General features: G+C 35.2%; 1 protein-coding gene across 11 annotated transcripts in view; it reads right to left on the bottom strand.

The window, feature by feature from the left end:
- CEP170 (centrosomal protein 170) overlaps positions 1 to 22733 on the bottom strand; it is a 136134-nt gene that overhangs the window by 27154 nt on the left and 86247 nt on the right. For all 11 annotated transcript variants that reach the window (XM_018060262.1, XM_018060265.1, XM_018060267.1 and 8 more), the window contains 3 exons: positions 11762 to 11911; positions 8900 to 9026; positions 4855 to 6690 (listed from right to left, as the gene is read on the bottom strand). In XM_018060262.1, the coding sequence (XP_017915751.1) occupies positions 4855 to 6690; positions 8900 to 9026; positions 11762 to 11911 (2113 nt within the window). The remainder of the gene's footprint in view (positions 1 to 4854; positions 6691 to 8899; positions 9027 to 11761; positions 11912 to 22733) is intronic.

The following is a 22733-nucleotide window of genomic DNA, read 5'->3' as shown; positions in this document are numbered from 1 at the left end:
AATATAAGGAAGGAGAGAAGGAAAATATAAAATAGGACATGGCAGAAAATAAAAATATGATTAGTAAGTCTTCAAATAACTAAAGGTTATCTCTACCAGTGGAAAGTATATCATACATGGTGTGCTATGAAGCAAAGCTTAATTTAATCTCTGAATGAAAAATGAGACAGGAAATGACGACTATTGGTGAAAAAGGGACTGTGAATGGGAGTTAAAGCCAGGACCTCTAACCTATTATTTGTCGAAGAAGTTCTCTCAATACCTTTGCGTTTTTAATCTTTGCTTCCAAACTATAGCAGCAATATATTTTATCTGAAGAAAAAAATCCCTGTAATCTAACTAGCTTTTGTAGAGGAAACCTCAAGTAAAAATGTTTTAACTTTCCCCAGTGCCTACTTATTTCATAGAATTTTAGAATAAAATGACTTTGGACATGAGCTAGTTTAAATTCTTCAATCTATACATAAAAATTGGGCCCAGAAAGGTCCTGTGACTTGCTTAAATCAAAGTTTAAGACAGATCTACAGACTCTCAGAGTGCAAAGCTCATTCCAATTGTTTTAAAATTAAATAAATATTTTACTTAAAAAAATTTCAAGTTAGACTAATTAAAAAAAAAAGACATCCTAGAATTCTCATAGAATGATTGTTTTATGATTTTTACAGGGCTGAAAAATTTTTTTACTTTCTTCTTGAATTTTACCCTGCTTAGATAAAATTATTTAGAGAATCAAATGTAACTTTATATTATTAGGCTCATTTGATATACTGGTACTAATAAGGCATTTCAGATAAATGTTTAAATTGACAATCTGTGTTGAGGGTATCTAAAATGCCAATCTCTAAGAAGCTTCTTGGGTTGATGAGGTGCTGGACAGCACATATAATAAAACGAGAAAAAGTTCTAAGATGGGTTTAATTATTTTGTAGCTAACTTGAAAATTATTCTAGTTATGTTAGTTAAACAGGCTCATTTTAGCTATAAAATTATACAACACTCCCTCTTGTGGAAGTAATAAACTACTACATTCATCAAGAAAATATAATATTCATGATGTCTAAATAATCTAAAAGGGGAAAAAGAGTTATTAGGATCACTTATCTGGGAGTGCTTTGATTTCTTTTACTGTTAACCAAAACTTTGCTGACATCAAAACACATCATTATATACAGATGTAACAAATAAATTTCAGAAGACAAACACTACATTTTTATACCGAGATAAAAATATTTTTGTGGGAAATTAAGCCACAAACACGTTTAATATGTATGAGCATGTAACAATAAGATCGTGGTGTTCTGTACTGGTCTTTGACTTGAGAAGAAATTAACTCAACCCATGCATGTTCAAGAGTTAACATCATCATCTATAAATTTTGAGGATTAGAATAAAAATGGGAAAGCAAAGAGTCTAAAAAATTTTAAGGACATTAACATGATTTTTGAAAATTTTAGAATGTATACTTAAAACATAATGAAATCCAACTGCCTTACTTTGACAGTTCAGGGTGAAAGTGAAAATCAGTCACACAGTTGTGTTCAACTATTTGCAATCCCATGGACTGTAGCCTGCCCAGCTCCTCTGTCCATGAAATTCTCCAGTCAAGAATACTGCAGTGGGTTGTCATTTGCTTCTCCAGTGGATCTTCCTGACCAAGGGATCAATACAGGTCTCCTGTACTGCAGGCAGATTCTTTACTTACTGAGCCATTGGGGAAGCCTTACTTTGGTAATTCAGGGTACTTAGTTTTAAATATATCTTATTAAAATAAATCTGGATATTTTAATATAACTTCATATTGAAGGATCATTGAAAAAAATTTTGAAGGGTTGGGTGGAGGGGTGGACTAAACTCCTAAAAGCATATTACATCAGAATTAAAGAAGCATAGAAGAAATCTTAATATTAATTTTGCCAAATACGAGATTTCCATTCTATTTTTATCATATTCATTTCTTGGAAAAGCTTTTCCTAACACAGACTAAAATATATAATTTGAAGCTTTACAGAATTATTTTTATGTATTATAGTCTGGATAATTTCACAGGCTCCAGGGTCAGGTATTTTTAAGATTTTTAAAAGTTTATAGTATGCTTAGCAACACTGACAAGGATGGTTTCACATTCTTTTAAATATTTCAAAAGTTAGGAATTTTTATTTCCTTTCTCCATTTAAGATTTATAATTATATTATGTAGGAATGTTGTAATTACTATTTACCACATGTAACTATTTTAGTATGTTACCACTGACTGAAAGATCCATGTCATTGTCCTAGAATATAAAACTGGAAATAGGCATCTTAAAGGAATCTGAATATATAATCCAGGACCACAATGTGGCTTTAGGCTCAAAAAGGTGGGCGAGAGAACATGAACTTGGTAAAACGTCATAATTAAAAGATTATAGTGAATAATACCAAAATATTTATATTGTATATTGGTTGTATATATACTCCTGATAATAATCCAGTAGTTTAGCTGTCCTCTGGAAGTCTGCATGTAAGTGGAGTCTGTTTCTCAGAGCTAGACTGATTGTGGTAGAAAAAGCAATAGGCTGGGAATTAAATGCCTTGGATTCACAACCTGTTCTTGATATATCTATGTGACCAGGCAGGTTATTCCATCTCTTGGCTTTAGTTCTCTAAACTGAATAACCCTTCAAACTATTAAATTCAATGATGTTAATTATTTAATACACTGCTAGTAAGTTTGAAGAAGGCCAAAGTCACATACCTCAATTTGCCCTAGGAAATTTCATTAAGTAATTCAAGGTACTTTTTGGACACAGAAAGATGCATGTTTATCAAGTTCTGTATTCAAAGAAGAAGAAAACAAACTATAGGCTAAAATATAGAATTTGAAGACATATTTAAAGACATACATACACATATATATAAGGACATATATATTATATATATATATATAGCATCTTATAGCTGTTTCTTAGACTTACTAGAAATAATCATTTGGTTTGCATCTCAAATAAGTCCCTCTGTTAAACATTGAGAATAAAATCAGATTACTCATGTGTTAAGAGCTAGACAACTAGTATAGAAGGAAAAGTTATCAAGAGTTTCATGCTACATGGTAATGTGCAACTTATGTTAAGACAGGAGAGCACGTAGACGTTTTCATGTACTTAAATAGACTTGCGGTGAGGAAACAAGCACTGTGGCAGAAGAAACCAAATCAGAGTACACACGGCAGAATACAGCACAAAGGAAATGTGAACTGAATAAGCAGAGCCACGTGGAACACCAGGTAACAGTGGGTTAGCACAAATCAAGTGAGAGTAGTTTTAAACACTTGGCAACAGACCCATTATCCACCAACCAAAGTCTGAAGTGTAGAAACAAGGAGAACAGGAGTAATAAAGGAAATGTCACCCATTCTTTTGGAATCTAGACTTTATGTGATCTATCCTCAGCTACACCCATGATGATTACCATCACCTCACCCACAGACCAGGAGATGGGAATGTGAATGGAGTGGAGGAAAGCAGCCATGAAGAGAGTAGGAACAGAAAATGAAAAAAATAACACATGCAAAGTACCACTGGTTTGGGGTTGTGTAGGCTGAATTGTGACAGAAGTAAAAAATTTAAAAGAAAAGACTGCATACCAACTTTCCCTTTACTCTTCACTCAAGATTTAGGGCTCACTTAGGTAACCGACAAAAATGAATCTTTAAGACCTTTGACAGCTGGTTTCCCCTCAACTGTCCTTTTTCAGCCACACCCACGGGAGGCTGATTACGAAGCAATAAGACCACGTTTACAGGATACACACAAATATCTGTCTTGCTACTGTTTGGTCACACACATATTCTCACGGGCTACAACTCTGAAAATGAAGTATATACACAGACGAATATGACTGAGGCAGTTAATTCTGGTGGGAAGAAAGTAGCTCTTGTAATGATCACAATCAGTGACAGCTAATTACCACAGTTAAATGACAGGATGGCACATTATGAGGTAATGCCCATAACCAGTTAAATTTCTATAGCCCAATTTTGCCCATGTGCTTAGTGACTGTCTCACAAATCCATCTTCTTCCACTGAAATAAATTCAAGTATTAGTTTCCGCCCACCCCAATCATAAATCGATTTAACTTAATAAAAATTAGACATTTCAAAATAAACATGAAGAGTAAAACTCATTTCTCATTTAGTTCTGAAAGGAGCAACAAAAAGTATACTACTGTTCTTCAGAATCACAAGAACTTAGAATTATGTTAGGACATTTAAAAGTTGAACATGTTTTCAGAAGCACAATATTCATTTTTATTATATAGACCAGATAATTCCTAATCTAATTCTGACACACAAAATATCTCACCAAGTAGACAATTTAAATTCTCAAATTGGTTCAATATACTTCAAATTTTGAATTCACTATTTTGTACCAGGAAGTGTATAAACTTAAAATGGATATACTTAAAGTGTATAAAAATTTAAATGAAGTGTATATAACTTCTGAATTTTCCTCCTGGTGGCCCAGAAGGTAAAGAATCTACCTGTACTGCAGGAGACCCGAGTTTGATCCCTGGGTCAGGAAATCCCCTGGAGAAGGGAACGGCAACCCACTCCAGCATTCTTGCCTGGAGAATTCTATGGATAGAGGAGCCTGGTGGGCTACAGTCCATGGGATCGCAGAGAGTTGGACACAACTGAGCAACTGACACTTTCACTTCACTTTCAAGCTAACTAAGGTGACTTTTTAAGGAACAAAACCCTCTACAGTATGATCTTTCTGCTGAAAATTTTGGGAATCGACACTAACAATTTTTCAAAGAAGAAGTCCCAAAACATAAAAGAAATACACTAATATAAAAAGTCTGGATCCAATTTACCTGAAGGAGAGCCATGTGCTGAGGTCATACTTTTGACCTTGGAGTCGGATAGTCGAGAGATACTGTTAGCTCTAATTCTAGGAGAAAATTTATCTGAAGGTACTAATCTGGCTCCACTTCTAATGATGGCTTCTGCGGTCCGTGAAGAGGCACTACTTCTAGAGATCGTTGCTTCAGAGTCACTGCGAGCCGATAATGAGCCAAGCCTTGTTCTCCGAGGCTGAGCCAACAAATCAATCCTAGAAATGTTACGCCTTCCTGTGGGAGGTTTGGATGTCGAACTTGTTGTGGACACTTCAGAAGCAACAGATGCTTTGTCAGCATCAGCAAGTTCACTGTCCGAAGCTTCTCCGAGTCGGGCTCTGCGCAAGAGGGAAGTCCTGGTAGGTCGTGGCCTTGGGAGAGTGGTGGATTTACTGGACGAACCAGGTGCTCCAGGAGAAGTCTTGGATTTAGTTACTTTACTTCCTTCTAGTTTGGAATGTGCGTGCTCATCAGTTGAGGTAAGTGGAGTCCTTCCATGAGATTTACAAGAGTAAGTTTCCTGGTCAGATGACATAACATCAGAGATGGCCGAGTGAGGTACACTAGAGGTTTGGTCATCATCTGTTAAATCTACTGAAGGCTGCCTTATTCTTCCACTGGACTGCACAAATTTACGACCCTCTGCCCGAGAACCTATATCTGCAGAACGGCTTTTTGTTTTTTTTTCAATTTTCTCCCTAGCACCCGAAGATGACGACTTTGTAACATCTTTGGAAGGAGAACCTGTGGAACACCTATCTTTATAGAGACTAGTGAAACTCTTTCGCTTTTGGGTTGACTTTCTTTCAGTCTCTCCAGTAACCAGACTGATGGTACTAGCTGTGTCCACATCAGATTCAGGTGAAATGGAGTTGTCTCTGTTATAACTGGGAGTATCTGGGCCTTCATCAGTTTTAGTATCTTCACGCAGTTTAGCTTCTAGAAAAGCCATTACTGCTTCTGTGTCTTTTAGAATAAGGGTTGTGTCCATACTAGAATCAGTATCCATAGAATCACTTCTTTCTCTTATTCTGCTGGCTGTTGTTAATGCTAAGGAAGGGGGTGTTGATAAAGGCTGTTTATTTATATGGGGGATAAGTTCTATGGGTATGTTGGGGCTAGGTTTTTCTATAGTGAAGCTTCCTTGTCGCACTAACGACTTGGAGGATTCCTTCTTGTCTCCTCCCTTTGAGGTCTGACTTTTCAGAATTTCCTCAGCTTTTCTTCTCTTACCCTCATTTTGTATTGCTCTTTCTCCTTTGCCTGCAGAAAGTCCTGGAATTTTTTCTTGAGGCTGTGACTCCTGCTTAAAAGACTCCTCCCTACATCTATCTATCTGACCCGCAATGGTTTTTGAAGAAGATAATTTAGTAGGTGTCCATTGTGCCTGCTCCTTTTGTTCTTGTTGCTGGATTTTAGCTAATGTTTGCTTTACCAAAGAAGCTTCCTTATCAGTTTCACTTTTCTCCTTCCCAGAGTAAGAGCTGCCTAAGTGAAGCAGGGCTTTACTATCTCCACCATTTTTAAGAGTCTCACCATTTACCGCCCTGTTCATCTTACTCAAGGCTCTGTCAGTGTCTTGTTTATCTTTCTGGTATACCTGTGCAGGTGCTTCTTTCTCCTGAAGCTCCGTGTCTTGCTTTTCTCCTATCTCTGACCTCTGTGCTATAACCTTTGTTCTGGAGCTCTCAAGAGACTTTTCTTCACTTGGAAGCTGGGGAAGGGTTCGCCTCCTTCTCTCTCCCTGACTAGCCAAGGAAGTTGCTGAGCCAGTACTTCTCAGTGAAATGCCAGATTCACTGATGTCTGTATCTATAAAAGAAAACAACAAAAAAGGAACTTACTGGGGCAAAAATGTGAAAATAAAACAAATGTCATATTACCTTAGATTTTGAAGTTAAGAAATGGCTTAAGTATAAAGTAAAACTTTGAAGAAATAAGCCAACATTTTGACAGTATAATTGAAAAAGAAAATGCAACACTGAGATGCACAAATAGGTATATTACTAACAGGAGTCAAGAGAGCTAATTTTATGAGATGAAAATTAGGGTCATCTTATCTTAAACCTACATCTGTTGCTCTCTTTTTCTTTTAATGTCATTAATGGAAGAGAAGTTCACATTCTTGCTTTTGTGACTTGTCCCATCTGTGAAATTTCACTCACAAAAAATGGACTCTGCATAGTATATATAGAAGTGTAAAAATAATGTCTAATAAACAGTTTATATGCTATACTTTGAATTACATAGTAAAGAATAATAATATACCTAAATTTTAATAAGCATCATTATCTACTGAAACAATGACAAGTCTGGATTTCCTAATAAAACAGAAAATGTAGAACTTTAACAATGTTTTCTCTTTATTTTTTTTAAACGATGTTTTCTAAAAGAAAAATTCAAAGTTAATGAAAAGATTTTTAACAATTGTAAGAAAGGAAAAAGGTGACAGGACTTGTCATAATTTCACAAACTGAGTTATTTTTAAATTATGATCTTCTGGTATATTAAAGCCTCAAACTGAGAAGTTGATGGGAAAATATATAACTTCAACGTTTCCACGTGAGAGACTTTGAGAATATTACTTAAGGAGTACTTTCCTGTTTATAAATGAAATGTATTTCTGAGAAAAGGGATCTTTTTAGGGAAATATAAATTGACATATAAAGCGTTTAAATCTTTTGGGTATAAGCGGAAAAAGGATACTAGATATAGCTTCTGTGGTCATCCCTTTATAATTCTAAAATTTTAGCATCTAAATTTCATAGCTATACTATGGCTATAATGTAGAAAAATACTTAATAACTTGCTAATGTAACTTTAATTTAGCAAATGATCATGTTATTTGGTTATGTCTTATCTCCACAGTAATACTTGAAGCACTAAACTTATTTAGTTATAGCTATTTTATCCTTTTGTGCTTTTCTAGCATTTCTCACACTGTCCTGGCTCATAACACACACTCAATGAATATTTGACAAGAACATTTTAAGTAGATTTATCAGCTTATCTAAGTAAGCTCATTTAGAACATGATGAAACAGGAATAAAATAATGAAAGCCAAGTATTAATTTTTATAACAAGGGTAGAATTTTGCTTTCCACAGCTAATAATACTTTTATAATGATTCTTTATAAATTTCTCTAGCCTGACTTGCTTTTTTGTTCCCCAAACAGTAATCAGTTTATGTGAACCAATCTGAAAATTATGCTATCTTTCCAAAGATTTTTGGTAATATTAAAAATTACTTCTAATTTTTATGACAAATTATACAGCTTTTCTAGTACACTGCTGTGTACCTTGCTCAAATACTTGCTGACTAATGTTTACAAAATTCCTAAAAAGATTTTTGGTTGCCACAATAAACACAAAATAAATTTCTATTTCAACTTCCAGCGATAACACATCTAAGAAAATAGATTAAAAAACCACATACAAATTCTCCTGAGGGTTTTATTTTTTAATGAAGAATGTAATGAACTGAATCTAATAATAAAATCAAGAGGCATCATAATTTTTGTTTTTTCAAAGAGATTCTATATTTCAGTTCACAGAAATATAGTAAAAAGGTAGTAATAAAAATCATATTATACATTTGCAAAAGATGTATTTAGTAAATTAAGTTGTATTACATAAATTTTCTTCATTGAACATATGGAAAAAAGTGGCATTTAAATATTTGATGTGTTAGTGAATGGGAGAGTTTGGAACTATATTAGTCTTATTTTTAAATTTTCACACGTATATATGTTATATACATATAGTCATATATAAGTTTTTGTGAGTACACACACACACACACACACACACACACACACACATGCTTCATCTACAAATTACCTCTATTTCCAGTTAGGGTTACGTTAATGACATCTGCAGTTTTAGTGAAAATAAAATGTATATATAGTAGCTTGAGACTATGTGAATATTTAGGTTTAATTCACTTCCCACTACACAGACTTAGCTTATAGTATTTTATGTATGGTTCACAAAAGAAAAAAAAAAGAAAGAAAGAAAATACCATGCTCTAAAGGAACAGGTACAGACAACTCCATTATTCTTTCTTCTTGATCATGCCTTGTATGATTGGCAGCCAAACTAGCCCATTGTGAAACCCAACGCTTGTTTCCAGACGAAGATGTACCTTCCTAAAGGAGAGAAATGAAAGAATGAAATGCTAGTCTGTCAAGTCTGTTCTCATGTTCAGAGAATTTCATTTAGTCATTAAATTCCCTTTAACATATCATATAAAGCAATATTTAAACCTCACATTGATATATTATCATTTGTTATATTTCCATATATAAAGATTTTCTAGGGCATCTCTTTTAACTACAAGATTATTACTGTGAATGTAGTAAAGTTTTCTGCCCTTATTAAGTACTAACAATTGTACTAAAATAAACTCTTAGAGCTTAAAATTTACTGCTGCCAAATAAACTCATGTGTACTACAATAGCTTCATGGCTACCACAGAAAAGTTAGTCCTACTCCATTCTATAGAACAGAGAGTCTAAGACCTATTTCTAAGTTGTTCTTCGGTCCTTTAAATGATCCATAAATCAGACTGGTTCTACACTCTCAGGGCATATTAAAATCTACCAGGTCATGTCTTCAGGGATTTCAAATACAAGCCCAAAGCTTTAGGCTTCTTTCTACAATACTTAGTATTTTCAGAAGAAGCTAGAAATCACTCAAATCTTTAAGAATTTTTGTATAACCAGTCTGAACATAGACCTCTCCCATCTAAATCTGTCTTTAAGGCAAATGATTAGTCAAGTGTGAAATAGAATTTAATTCGTGATATGGTTCCATATATATGGATTATATATCGGTAATCCTTAAGCCCAGGTCAGTCTATGTATTTAAGATGGAAGATCTAGGTGTATAGAAAAAAATGTTTCCTCACTAGAAACTTAAGTCAATGCTCAGTACTGAATCTGTAATAATAACTAAGAATTGGAAAGCTCTGATCAAATTTTATTCTGAATTATTTCAGAAAGCATTTTATTAAAAGTGTCAAATGACAGTCTAAAAACTGATAAATATTTCATAAGACTACATACTATATGATTTCAAAAACAATGGATTAAAATAGTAAGTTGCATACAAGTGACGTACATACAATAAAGCCTAAAAATACCAAAGCCTGCTGAATCTCTGAATTCTTGCCAAGATTTTGTGGGAGTTGTTCACAGTTCTGAGACTGAAGGAGGTACCAGAGCCATTCACAACATTCTAGGAATACCCACAACAGAAGGGGTTTCAAAGACACACATTTATGTAGACCCATTCTGTGAAGACTGTTCTAATGGCTAGTTTAGGTAGTTCCTTCAAAGGCAGGTACATACTTGGGCTATATATAAATTTACTTGGCATGGGCTGAGGGGATAAAGAGGAGAAGAGGGAGTCCAACAAGTTCACAGTCACCAGCACCCTTTCTAAATTAATCAGAATACCAAAACACTGCTTTGAGTAAGTATCACTTGTTTTCAATAAGTAAATTAAGCATCTTGACAAATATCAAAATAAAATTGTTTTGAGTTTTCAGGAAATAGCAGACCATAAAGGGAAAAATTTTATATTAATAAGCAAATATATATCTGAATTTAGTTGACTATAAAGAATACATTTCACACAAATACTTCATTTATATTTTTTTATTTATACCTTAGGATTTAATTTATATTTAATATATATTTACTATTTGTATATTTTAAATTAACTCATTTTTTGGTAATATAATGAATTACCTGAATGATAATGAAAGGTAATATAATGAGTAAGAGAAAGGGTTAACACATCAAAGCTCTTTAAGGTTCAAATTCTGGCCTTACAAGGTATGAGTTTCAAGACCTTGACCAAGTTAATTTCTACAGACTTCAGTTTCATTATTTGTAAAATGGTATGCAGAAAGCTTCTACTGAATGTTAGATCTTGTTAGTTGAATAAATTATAATACTTCTCAGTCATATATATATATTTTTACATTTCTTCCAATATATTAGCGTACAATGAAATTCTAAGAACATTTCTAGAAAAGGGATAAACATTTGTTGACTACAGAAATCTAAGACAATTACTCTGCTGGGTACTTTCTATCCTTCATATCCTTCCCTGTAAATAGGTTTTAGAAAAATACCACTTGCATAGATAGGAAAACTGAAGATGAGAAGAGAGGAAACGACTGATTCAAAGGTACCCTGTTAGATGTGGCAGTTCTAGGATTTGCACTCAGGTCTTAGAAGCTCTACTATGCTACACTGACTCTGTAACTATCAACCAAACCACCCTTTCTAGTTGCATCCTGGGATGCACTACAAGGGCACTTATTTAGGTTTTTAAGTTGTATGTATCAGGCACAACCTTGCATGATAGATCTTTTCATTCCAAATACATGACCTTCTAGGAAGTGTATGCAGTGTGTATATATATATATATATATATACATACACACACCTTATCTCAATGTCAGAGATAGTGAGCATATAGCTCATTAACTGCTAACTGAAATTTAACATTTTCACTGACTGCCAAAAGAAATATTACAGTGTTTTACAAGAGGATATATTAACTGCTTAAAATACTATACAGCTGACCCTTGAAAAAAGTGAGGGCCGAGGGGGAATGAGAGCTCCAACCCACTGTGAAGTCAAAACTCCATATATAATTTTGCAGGTGGCCCTCGGTATCCATGGTTCCCAATCCTTGGATTCAACCATGGATCGTGTACTACTGTAGTATGTATTTAGTGAAAAATCAAATCTGTGTGACAGTGGAACTGCGCAGTTCAAACCCGTGTGGTTCAGGGGTCAGCTGTAATTAACAAATGATAAAAATTTATATTTTGCGCATGTAAAAAATGTGAGGAAGATGTGTATACCTCTGAGATGTGAAATCCAGGTGTACTCAGTGGTTTTCTTTCTTCCATGACTACTGCAGCAGAACTGAGAGCCCAATCTTTTATCAGATCTTTATGTTTTTCATTGATAATAGGCCTATTATAATCTTGATTGTCATCTACTCCAAATACCTAGGAGGAGAAAATTATTTTATAAATGAGATTCTGAGTAGCAGATTAATATGTGAGCATTGTCAGTAACTTCAGAGGCAAAAAACAGGATTTTAATTTCATAGGTAAGTTCAACAATGAGGGAAACCTGTTTAATGACAGGGTAACATCCAATAGGAGTAACAGCTGGAGATGAAAACAGAGCAGTGGTAGCTCATGTAAATGTAACTAACCTTTTTAAACATTTAGCAAATGCACCATTTGATAAATAAGAGATATTCAGGATATTACATTTGCTTTGTTAGAAGATGTTAATAATGTTAAGCATTTTAAGATGCCAAGTGTTAAGATGGAGTACCACACCGCTTCAGCTTGTCTCTGCTTTTGAAAAGCATGCTGGAAGCTTAAAGCTTATGGTTGACTTTATCTGTTCCTTCCCTAACAAGTGCTTAATATTTACATACATGATTTAAATTTATACATATAATTTTCTCAGGTACTAAATAACAGACTTTATTGTATGATCTTTGTATAAAATATACTATAATTCTTGAACTCTGTGTAGAGTAGAACATAATTTTTAAACTTAAAAGGCCTTTGTTTGAAATGCAGATTCCTGAGTCTGTTCACATAGGTTAGTATTTTCAATAAGAAGGCTGTCTGTAGTCAACACTTCTGAAATATTCTAAACACAGAGACCAACAATCAATCATGAACCTTTAAGGGCAGTTACCTGAGTCTTACTCATTTATTGGCATAACTAAGGCTTTGAATTGACTGGGAAAAGTTTATATAAACTTTAACACTGTTTTACTCTTAAGTCTACTTGGTTGCCAATGGTTATTATTTATAGGTATTAGTTGTGGTTCTAATTATTAAAATGAAGAATGGTAATACGTGCTTGAATTAGCACTTTGTAGAAGAGAGCTTTAGAATAAAATCAAAGCCTTCATTTTCTACAAAAATGGAAAAAATCTTTAAGTTAAACTATTTTCTAGAAAACTTTTTAATGATATGGTACTTTTTAATGATAGCTGATAAACTCTGAAGTCTACATTTAGTAAAGCAAATATCAAATTTGCAAACTTCACTGAACTTGGAAATGTTACCACTAGATGTCATTACTTAATATTTAATTCAAATATGACTGTACAGTTCTTAAGAATTATGATTTAATATTCTGTTGAACCACTCAGTATTCAAATATTCTTTGCTCTAAGAGAAAACTGGGTATTACTGTTTGACTATTAAATCAAATATGATTTTTTTTAGTATACAGAAGGGAAAAACAAACCCATTTCATTTTGCCAAACAGTAGAATTAGCAAGTTTAACAAGAATAGCAGTAAGACATACTAAATATATCTTTCCATGTGCTCTGCCTTCAACTCCCCTTGTAAAGAAAGAAATCAGAACTACTAAGTTATGCGTGACTACCTTAAAATTTTAAAATTATCTCTAACTCAAGTCACTGAACTCCACATTTACTGAAGCTTATTTCCTTATGTGTATAATCACACAAAAAAATTACAACTCAAGTTTTTGAGAAAAAGATAAAAATAATCACATGTGATTACTTGTATGTTGTATCTCTCTGGCATGGTAATATAAAATTTACCTTCAGTTAATTTCTGATTTGATGATAAATTTAATTCTAAATCCATACTCAAAATGGACTTCCAAAACTTTGATTTCCTTAAATATCTAAGCATCAGCAGTTCCAAATCTATTAAATCTCTTGAAATTGCTTCTGACGCTATTTTGAAATAATAATGAAAGACACACACAGAGAGAACTAATGTTTTTAGGGAAGGGGACTGAAACTGTACAGAAAGTGTAGTCACATGACTTCCTACAGATTCCTCTTAAAACATCAGAGCTATTAACAGCTATACACATATCTGTCAGAGAAGTAGCAATGTATTGATATTTTCCCAACAAGTAATACAGCCTGAAGTAGTGCTTGCCATATGAGCAAGGAAGCCTTCAAAGTTCATACCTATATTTTTGATAGTTTTGAAAAATTAATGATATGAATAACTAGTTCAGCTTGAAATCTAAATTGTCATTTTCATGTCTCAGTATAAAAAATCTACAACTTTCATGTGAAAACAAAGCAGACAGAAACAGCTGTACTCTGTGTACTTTAAAGCTATAGTACTTTGCACATCTGAAAAAGTACATACAATCTGACATGCATACAATAAGTTAAACACAATTCGAAGGCTCTTCAAAGGAGAGACCAAGCTTGCTAGATTTTCTCATCTTTTCATTCTAGATTTTGTCCCCAAGTGACCGTCACTGAAATCACTAACTGCAAACAGTTATTCAACCTATCTGTACTTTCTCTTCCTAGATGGCTCAGTGATATTACACACATACTATGCTAACCTAGGCTCATGAATCTTTTCTCTTCCCCACTATGCAGGGCTCAATTAAACCCCCAAACTTGATAAAGTACAAAATCAGGGTGCCTCTCATTCAGCTAGAAACTTTTTTAGATTAGAAGCTTAAAGTGAGAAAGAAAGAAAGAGCAGATATCTGTCCAACTTTTGTATTTCCTAAGTAGAATCCTCCTCCTAAGTTTGTCAGTTTTTAATTTTTCCAAAGGGCATGGGGAAGGAGCAGGAGTGGTATGGGAACAGAAAATTTCTTTTTGAACTTGTACTCTCTGTGCTCTCTGGTACTGGCAGTTTAAAAATTATTTATTTACCTTAGGGGCTGGGAGTGTTTTCATGTATTCTTCCCTATAATTCCCTTGATCCAGACAGATGCATCTCTATATGGGGGAGTGACCTGTGACTCCTCTAGGAGCCTCTAGGTTTAGGGTAAAAAGATAGAATTAGGGAACATGTTCTCAATCTTTTCCTTTGAATACATATATGTGATATGTAGCATCTCACTTTGGGATTTCACAGCTATATCTCATTGGTTACTTTAAATAGTCTTAACAACCTGCTACTGAGGTATGGTAACATTATTTGTAGGTTGTGGGTTCACCATAGGGCACTTAAAAAATAAACAAACAAACTATATATAAGCTCAGTTGCTCAGTTGTGTCCAACTCTTTGCGACCCCCTGGACTTTAGCCCACCAGGTCCCTCTTCCATGGTATTATCCTGGCAAGAATATTGGAGTGGGTTGCCACCTCCTACTTATATATATATATATTTTGTTGTTGTTGTTGTTGTCCTTGCTCTCAAGGAGCTGAGGTCTAAATCAGGAGCTTAGGGGAAAAGAAAAACAAAAAAACAGAATGCCATTTGAACCAAGCAGAGGTATTCTGTAATTAAAACAAAAAAGAACTAGGCCATATTTTTAGATTTTAGTTTTAAATTTAAATAAACTAAACATTCTTCGGGATGATAAAAGACTAGCATGTATAACACAAAGTGAGCCTGTGAAAAGTTTGACCTTGATTTTTCACCACCATATTATCACTATAGTCATAATTAGTTAAAAGTTCAGACTATATTGAGAATGTCCAATGTCTAATTCTGAAATTGGAAGTTGGAGAAGGGGGAATAATGGTATATCAAACCCAAGATTAACTTTCACGGGGGTAAATATTATACCTAATGAATACCTGAAAGAGGGATCAAATTACATTTGGTAACCTCAGACATAGGTTGCTCACTTCCTGTGACAGAAAGCTGAGAGAAGAGTGAAAAAGGGTAGAGGAAAGGAGAAGACTTACGCATACAAACGTGATAATACTAATGCAGAGCAAAACAGCAATAGTCCTCAATGTATTAGTGTAAAATTTTTCCAAATCAGTTGAAATTAATAATTTATTCTCCCACAGAAATGGAAATGGGGCTTCCCTAGTGGCTCAGACGGTAAAGAATCTGCCAGTCTCTACTAGTTCAAATCAACAGTAGTTTCTCATGGGTTATGGAAATCACTTGACACATAATAGTTCAAGAATTATGCAGAATGCTCGCCACTAACATCAGGGAACAAAATCAGGAAAATTTAATAGAAGGTGAACTTGCAGTTTTCCAAGAAAATCTAATTTCATTTTTAAAATGCAAAAGCTGACAAATTCAGTGGAATAAACGGTTCTGAACATTTAACACTGTTATTTCTATAACATATTTTTAACCAATTTTAAAATTTAAAATCAGACAAAGTTATAAAGGAAGAGCTCAGAATGGGGGTATGAGACATATATTATAATTCAGCATGATATACAAATAAACACAAGTACATGCATGTTCATGGAGTGTTATTCACAATAGCCGAAAGGTAGAAACAACCCAAATGTCCATTAATGAGTGAACAGATTAAAAAATTTGGTATATCCACACATCATTATTATTTTTTTATTATTCAGTCAAAAAAAGGAATGAAGTATTGATGCATGCTACAGCATGGACAAACATTGAAAAGACTATACAAAGTGAAAAGTAGCAAGTCATAGAAGGCCACATGCTATGAGATCCCATTTATATGACATGGCCAGAAGCAGCAAAGCCACGGATGCAGAAATCAGACTGGTGGCTGCCAGGAGCCAGAGGACAGAGTGACTGCTTAATAGGCATGGGATTTCTTTATCAGGTGAGGAAAATGTCCTGGAGCTACAGAGTGTTGATGGTTGCACAACAACGTGAATTTACTAAAAATCAATAAACTGTACACTTCAAATGGCTAATACAGTAAATGTTACGTGAACTTTGTTGTTTAGCCACTAAGTCGTGTCTCTTTTGTGACTCAATGAACTATAGCCCATCAGGCTCCTCTGTCCATGGGACTTTCCAGGCAAGAATACTGGAGTGGGTTGCCATTTCCTTCTCCAGGGAAACTTCCCAACCCAGGGATCGAACCCACATCTCCTGCATTGGCAGGTGAATTCTTTACCACTGAGCCACCTACCTGTTTATTTTTAAAGGCACCATCCAGAGTTCCAGAAAAACATCTATTTCTGCTTTATTGACTATGTCAAAGTCTTTGACTGTGTAGATCACAACAAACTTGGACAATTCTGAAAGAGACAGGAATACCAGACCACATGACCTGCCTCTTGAGAAACCTGTATGCAGGCCAGGAAGCAACGGTCACAACCGGACATGGAACAACAGACTGGTTCCAAATAGGAAAAGGAGTACGTCAAGGCTGTATATTGTCACCCTGCTTATTTAACTTCTATGCAGAGTACAGCATGAGAAATGCTGGACTGGAAGAAGTACAGGCTGGAATCAGACTGCAGGGAGAAATATCAATAACCTCAGACATGCAGATGATACCACCCTTATGGCAGAAAGTGAAGAAGAACTAAAAAGCTTCTTGATGAAAGTGAAAGAGGAGAGTGAAAAAGTTGGCTTAAAGCTCAACATTCAGAAAACGAAGATCATGGCATCTGGTCCCATCACTTCATGGGAAATAGATGGGGAAACAGTGGAAGTAGTGGCTGACTTTATATTTTGGGCTCCTAAATCACTGCAGATGGTGACTGCAGCCATGAAATTAAAAGACGCTTACTCCTTGGGAGGAAAGTTGTGACCAACCTAGACAGCATATTAAAAAGCACAGACATTACTTTGTCAACAAAGGTCCGTCTAGTCAAGGCTATGGTTTTTCCAGTGGTCATGTATGGATGTGAGAGTTGGACTATAAAGAAAGCCGAGCACTGAAGAATTGATGCTTTTGAACTGTGGTGTTGGAGAAGACTCTTGAGAGTCCCTTGGACTGCAAGGAGATCCAACCAGTCCATCCTAAAGGAGATCAGTCCTGGGTGTTCATTGGAAGGACCGATGTTGAAGCTGAAACTCCAATATTTTGGCCACCTGATGCAAAGAGCTGACTCCTTTGAAAAGACCCTGATGCTGGGAAAGACTGAGGGCAGGAGGAGAAGGGGACGACAGAGGATGAGATGGTTGGATGGCATCAGACTCAACGGACATGGGTTTGGGTAGACTCTGGCAGTTGGTGATGGACAGGGAAGCCTGGCATGCTTGGTTCATTGGGTCACAAAGAGTCGGACACGACCGAGTGACTGAACTGAACTCAAAGGAACCATCTGACCTTACCTTCTTCCTTTTCATCTGTCTGGGTAAATCTCTGTCCTTTCCCAGAACCTATCCTACATCCTTGATTCTTCCTATTCTTTTGGACTCTTATAGCCACCTTCTTTTCCTTTTTCATCACTGTTTAGCATTCTCTTTTTATTAGTTCCTCCTTTTGTATATTCCAATCACACTCAGTTCTTATCTAATGCTTCTATAGTTAAAATGCCCAGTTTCTCTTTTAATAGCTTAATTCATTGTCATGCATTCTTTTCTTTCATACCTAAAATCTGGCTGCTCATCAATTACTATCTTATGCTTTCTTTGCCAAACAGATTTTTAAGCATTAAGTGCCTAAGTGGGTATTAATAGAAACTGAAAAGTATTTCTAGATTTCTATTAATCAAAGCAATCCCCCTGAAACTCACACATTTCTTCTGATGCAACCAAGTCTTTTGCAGCTTTCATATTTCTCATTACAAAGAAAAACTTACGAAACACAGATTTTAAATTATACATTTTAACAAGTTATTTTGGAATCAAGATATAAACAAATTTAAGCACAGAAAATATAGGAATATCTGTTTGTGGAGGCCTTACTGCATTTAATCAATCTATAAATTCACTGAAATAAATTAGCTAACATGTAACTAACCACATATAAATATTGATAAACATGAAAATCAAGTCAATATTTTTTCTTTCTCATTCATCCATTCACAAGATAATTACTGAGTGTCTACTACATACCAGGCACTGTTCTAGTCACAAGAAATACAAACATGATGAATACAAATGAGATCATTCTAGGAAGGACAGAGAGAAAATAAACTAGCTAGAGGTAAGCTCTATAAAGAAATCATGGTAGTATTATAGGAGGGTAATGCTGGGGCTATTTTATAGATAGAGTGGTTAAAGAAAGCCTCTGAAAGTAAATTATAAGAAGGAAGTAGGCATGCAAAACTAAACCAAAAAACCACACAGGGAAGAGCTTATTAGACTAGGGCACAGTAAGTGAAAATCCCCTAAAAACCAGGAAAATAAATAAGATCTCTTACAGTGGTAGAAAAAGGAAAATCAGGGCAAACCTAATAAATCTTAAGCTTTTAACTGAAAAAAAGGTGAGGGTTTCCTTATGAAGCTTTGGGGGTTAATACAGCAGTAAAGAGTTTCTTGTACCTAAGAAGGACATGGAGTGTTAAAAGGGGGAGAGGAGCATCAACAGAGTGACCAAAACTGAATTCTCCTGATACAAAATTGTTTTTTAAATTGTTCAGTGAAGAGACAGCAGGAAAGAAGATTAACATTAAAGAAAAAAAAAATCAAGCTGTCAGAATTTACCTGTTAAGAACCACTATTTGCTTCAGCCCTTATATTAACTCAGATTATTTCTGGATTAATAGGAATTAGAAAAAAAAAATTAAGTCAAATTCCAAATGCAGCCTCTATTATCAAGGTCCTCTTCTACTACTCAAGGCTCTTATCTGATCTCTTTTCCTTTAGTTTCCAGACACCTGACTGGGTATATGAGTGGACTCTGCACATACCTCCCTCCTCTGTTCTAACAGGCTCTCTTTACCTAGATTTTGACTCCACTTTATCATAGTTCCCTGGCTCTGACTTGAACCTAGTCTCGAATCTTGCTGTGAATGTCATAGAGTTTGGAATATCTTCATTCCAAATTGCTTATACCTGGATCCAAGTTCTCAGCACTGACTTCCTTTGGGATGTCTCACTGCTGTCAATGTTCCTCATTTTGTGTTTCCAGTCTTGTATAGATCTCCTGGTTCTGGATTCTTCCCTACCACCTGTTGCCTACAGAATCAGCACTGATAGATACAAGGCCCCATGAAGGGAGAGGATATGCTAACAAGGGGCACTGGGGGAATCAAAACTCAGGAAAGAAGTATCTGGTAGAACTGGTCCATGGTATGAAATTTATGGAGAAGAAAAATACTTTTTTCAAAAGAAACTTCAGCCCTCTACAAAGGCCAATATTTTTTCTTTTCATTTAATATTTGGCTTTCTGTTTTTACTACAAGTCTTTCTCATTTAGCCTAAAAGTCTATAAAGTAGCCCTGACAGTATCCTCCTCTTCCCTTAGCAGTGTTTTGGACGAAGGAGTGGGGAAAAGAAACTGGTACTATGATGGGTTCTCTAGGTTATTATAGGGAAGTCAAAGGAGGGAGGTCTAGGGGAGGCTATCATTGCAGCGGAAGATAATTACCTTTAATCCAGGCAGTTAACAGCACTTTCTTATTATAGCACATCTCCATGTAAGCTTAGATGTAAAACTTAAGAGTTCTTCATGAATAACAGACATTTGCGTTAATATTATAAAAAGTAAATTTGGGGACAAAGCATACAATAAGTTTTATCTACTGACAAACACACGACACAGAAGTATAAACCAAAATGCTGTCATCCCGTAACTTGGAGGTTGGGGCAGAGATATCTCAGTGCCCTTGAACTACGTAACAGTACAACTGACACAGAAAAAGATAATGGCATTATAGCTTGATCATCTCTTTACAGAGATCCTACTTTAACAGTACGCAACTTCTCCTGAGTTGCAAGGCAGGTATACGTTCTGCTTTATCGTCTCTAGACACAGAAATACAATGTACTTTGGGGAAAAACTGAAAAGGCATTCCAGCGCTTATCATATTTAATGCCAGTGTATCATATGAAACTGCTGCTTACTCACTTTTATTATTCTGTCTTTGATTCCAAGGTGCTATTGTGCTTTTGGTTTTCTCTTACTCTTACGTTTGATCCTCCTTTACTCACTTTTCTTCCTTTGTCCACCTATACTGGTGTTGCTAAGAATTTCATACTTTGCCTCTTCTCACTTTTATACACTCTTTCCAGATGATCTCATCTGTATTTTGCATTCACAGCTACCCTCTTGTAATCCCAAAAATGTTATTTTAGCCCAGATCTCTTACCTAAGATCCAGACATTTATATTTAACTGACTACTAGACATGTCAGTAGCTTTTTAATCACCTTTTCTGCTTCCAGCCTTTCCAAGTTTCAATCCATTCTTCACACTTATGACAGTGATTTGCATGTCACCGCCAGATTTAAAAGTGTTCAATGATTCACAACTGCATTCAGCATTAAAAGAAAAACAAATACACTAAAGTCCTTAATACGATATGGAGAGGCCGTCAATGTCTAGTCCAACCTCATATCTCTGAAAGTAACTGTGGTCCTCTGAACAAGGCCTCTACCCTCCTGGGCTTTTGAAAAGATTGCTCCATATTTTTGAAAAACTCTCCTTGACCATGCCTATTATGGGAGTAATCCCATATGTTTCAAAACGAGCTCGGTTGGCAATTAAGTTCAGTATTTACTGAGGACATTTTATATGCCAGGCACTAAGTTCCTACAGTCATGGAGTTTATATTCTTGCACATGTGTGTATTTGTGTGTGTATTATAGGGGAGCGGAGAGGCAAATAAATAAATAGGAAACTATCAAATGGTGAAAAAGCTTATGATTAAAATGAAACAAGCTGATTTGACAGTACGGGGGTGGAGGAGGGGTGTTTCCTTAGATTGGACAGCTAAAGACTTCTCTGACGAAAAGATATTTAACCTGAGATCTCCTCATGGAAGCTATTGGTACCCTTACTTGAACAGTTTGCTCATCAAAACATCCACCATACTATTTTTAATGCATATGTTTTCACTTGTATATTTCCATGCCTCCATATACTTAGTTCCTGAGGGGAAGAATGCTCTCTTTTCCATTTCAATCTCTCTCCTAACACAAAGCTGGGCACATGGCAGATGCTGAATAAAGGTTGAGAAAAAAATTAATGAAATAAACCAGCTCTCAAAGTTTTCAGGCCCAAATAACAATTAAATTCAGATGGACAACAGCTGATGGTCCCCACTTCCATCCCACACACCCCAACTTTAAAAGGGAGAAAACAGATGACAAAGCTTACCCAAACAACTTGATATGATGTCTGAATCTCCTCCCATCCTCCCAAAGTCCTTCTTACGCCCTGATTCTGACTATTTTGGGTCTTTGTTTTCTTCATGCTCACAGGTTACTTCATTTTCTTCAGACATTTGTTTCCCCAGAGCCTGACTTTAGTCAGCCTGAATCTGACCTCTAGCTTTAACCACAGCCAGTAGAATCTCAGCACTTTTTCTTTGGCATTCACAACATAATGTAGTGACTCCTGTTTTTCCCTACAGTTATGGCCTTAGCTTTGTTTTCTGGTTTATACAAACTAAGAATGACTGAATTATCTACTCAGTCACATTCTGACATTATTCCCTTAAATGAATCCTGGTTTAGATTCTTGGTTTTCTTTATCCATAGTGTGACCAAATAATTTGTCACTGAAATTGGGACTCTTTTTGAAAATGAAAAAAAGGATGCTTATTATGGACAGCAGGTATACACGAGGTTTTATGGTCCTTCTCTTCATCCAGCAGTTTACTTTTCAAGAGTCTCAACTGCCAACAATGACTTCCTTCTTGACTTTCTGTTGTTGTGGCCAGGCTATTTCCTTGCACTTTAACTTCCATTTGAGTTTCAGATTTGACCTTTTCAATGCTGAAGAACTTTTCAGGATTTATCAAAACCTAGTGTAGAGATTCATACATGGAAACTACTCACAAGGTTAATAACACAGCTAATATTTATAGACCTTTTATCATAAGATAGCATTATAATAATAAGCCTCATATATTTTATTGAATTCTTTTCGCAATCTAGTGTTCACTCAGTGTACTTATATCTGGTACATCTAGTACAGATCTGTCTGTCTACAAGTGTTCATGTTTTTAAACTATTACAATATAATCTCCCACTGAAA

Source organism: Capra hircus, chromosome 16 (genome assembly GCF_001704415.2).
Source record: "Capra hircus breed San Clemente chromosome 16, ASM170441v1, whole genome shotgun sequence".
Classification (NCBI taxonomy): domain Eukaryota; kingdom Metazoa; phylum Chordata; class Mammalia; order Artiodactyla; family Bovidae; genus Capra; species Capra hircus.
Note: the sequence above shows the minus strand (reverse complement) of the source record. Positions and strands in the feature narration are given on the sequence as shown.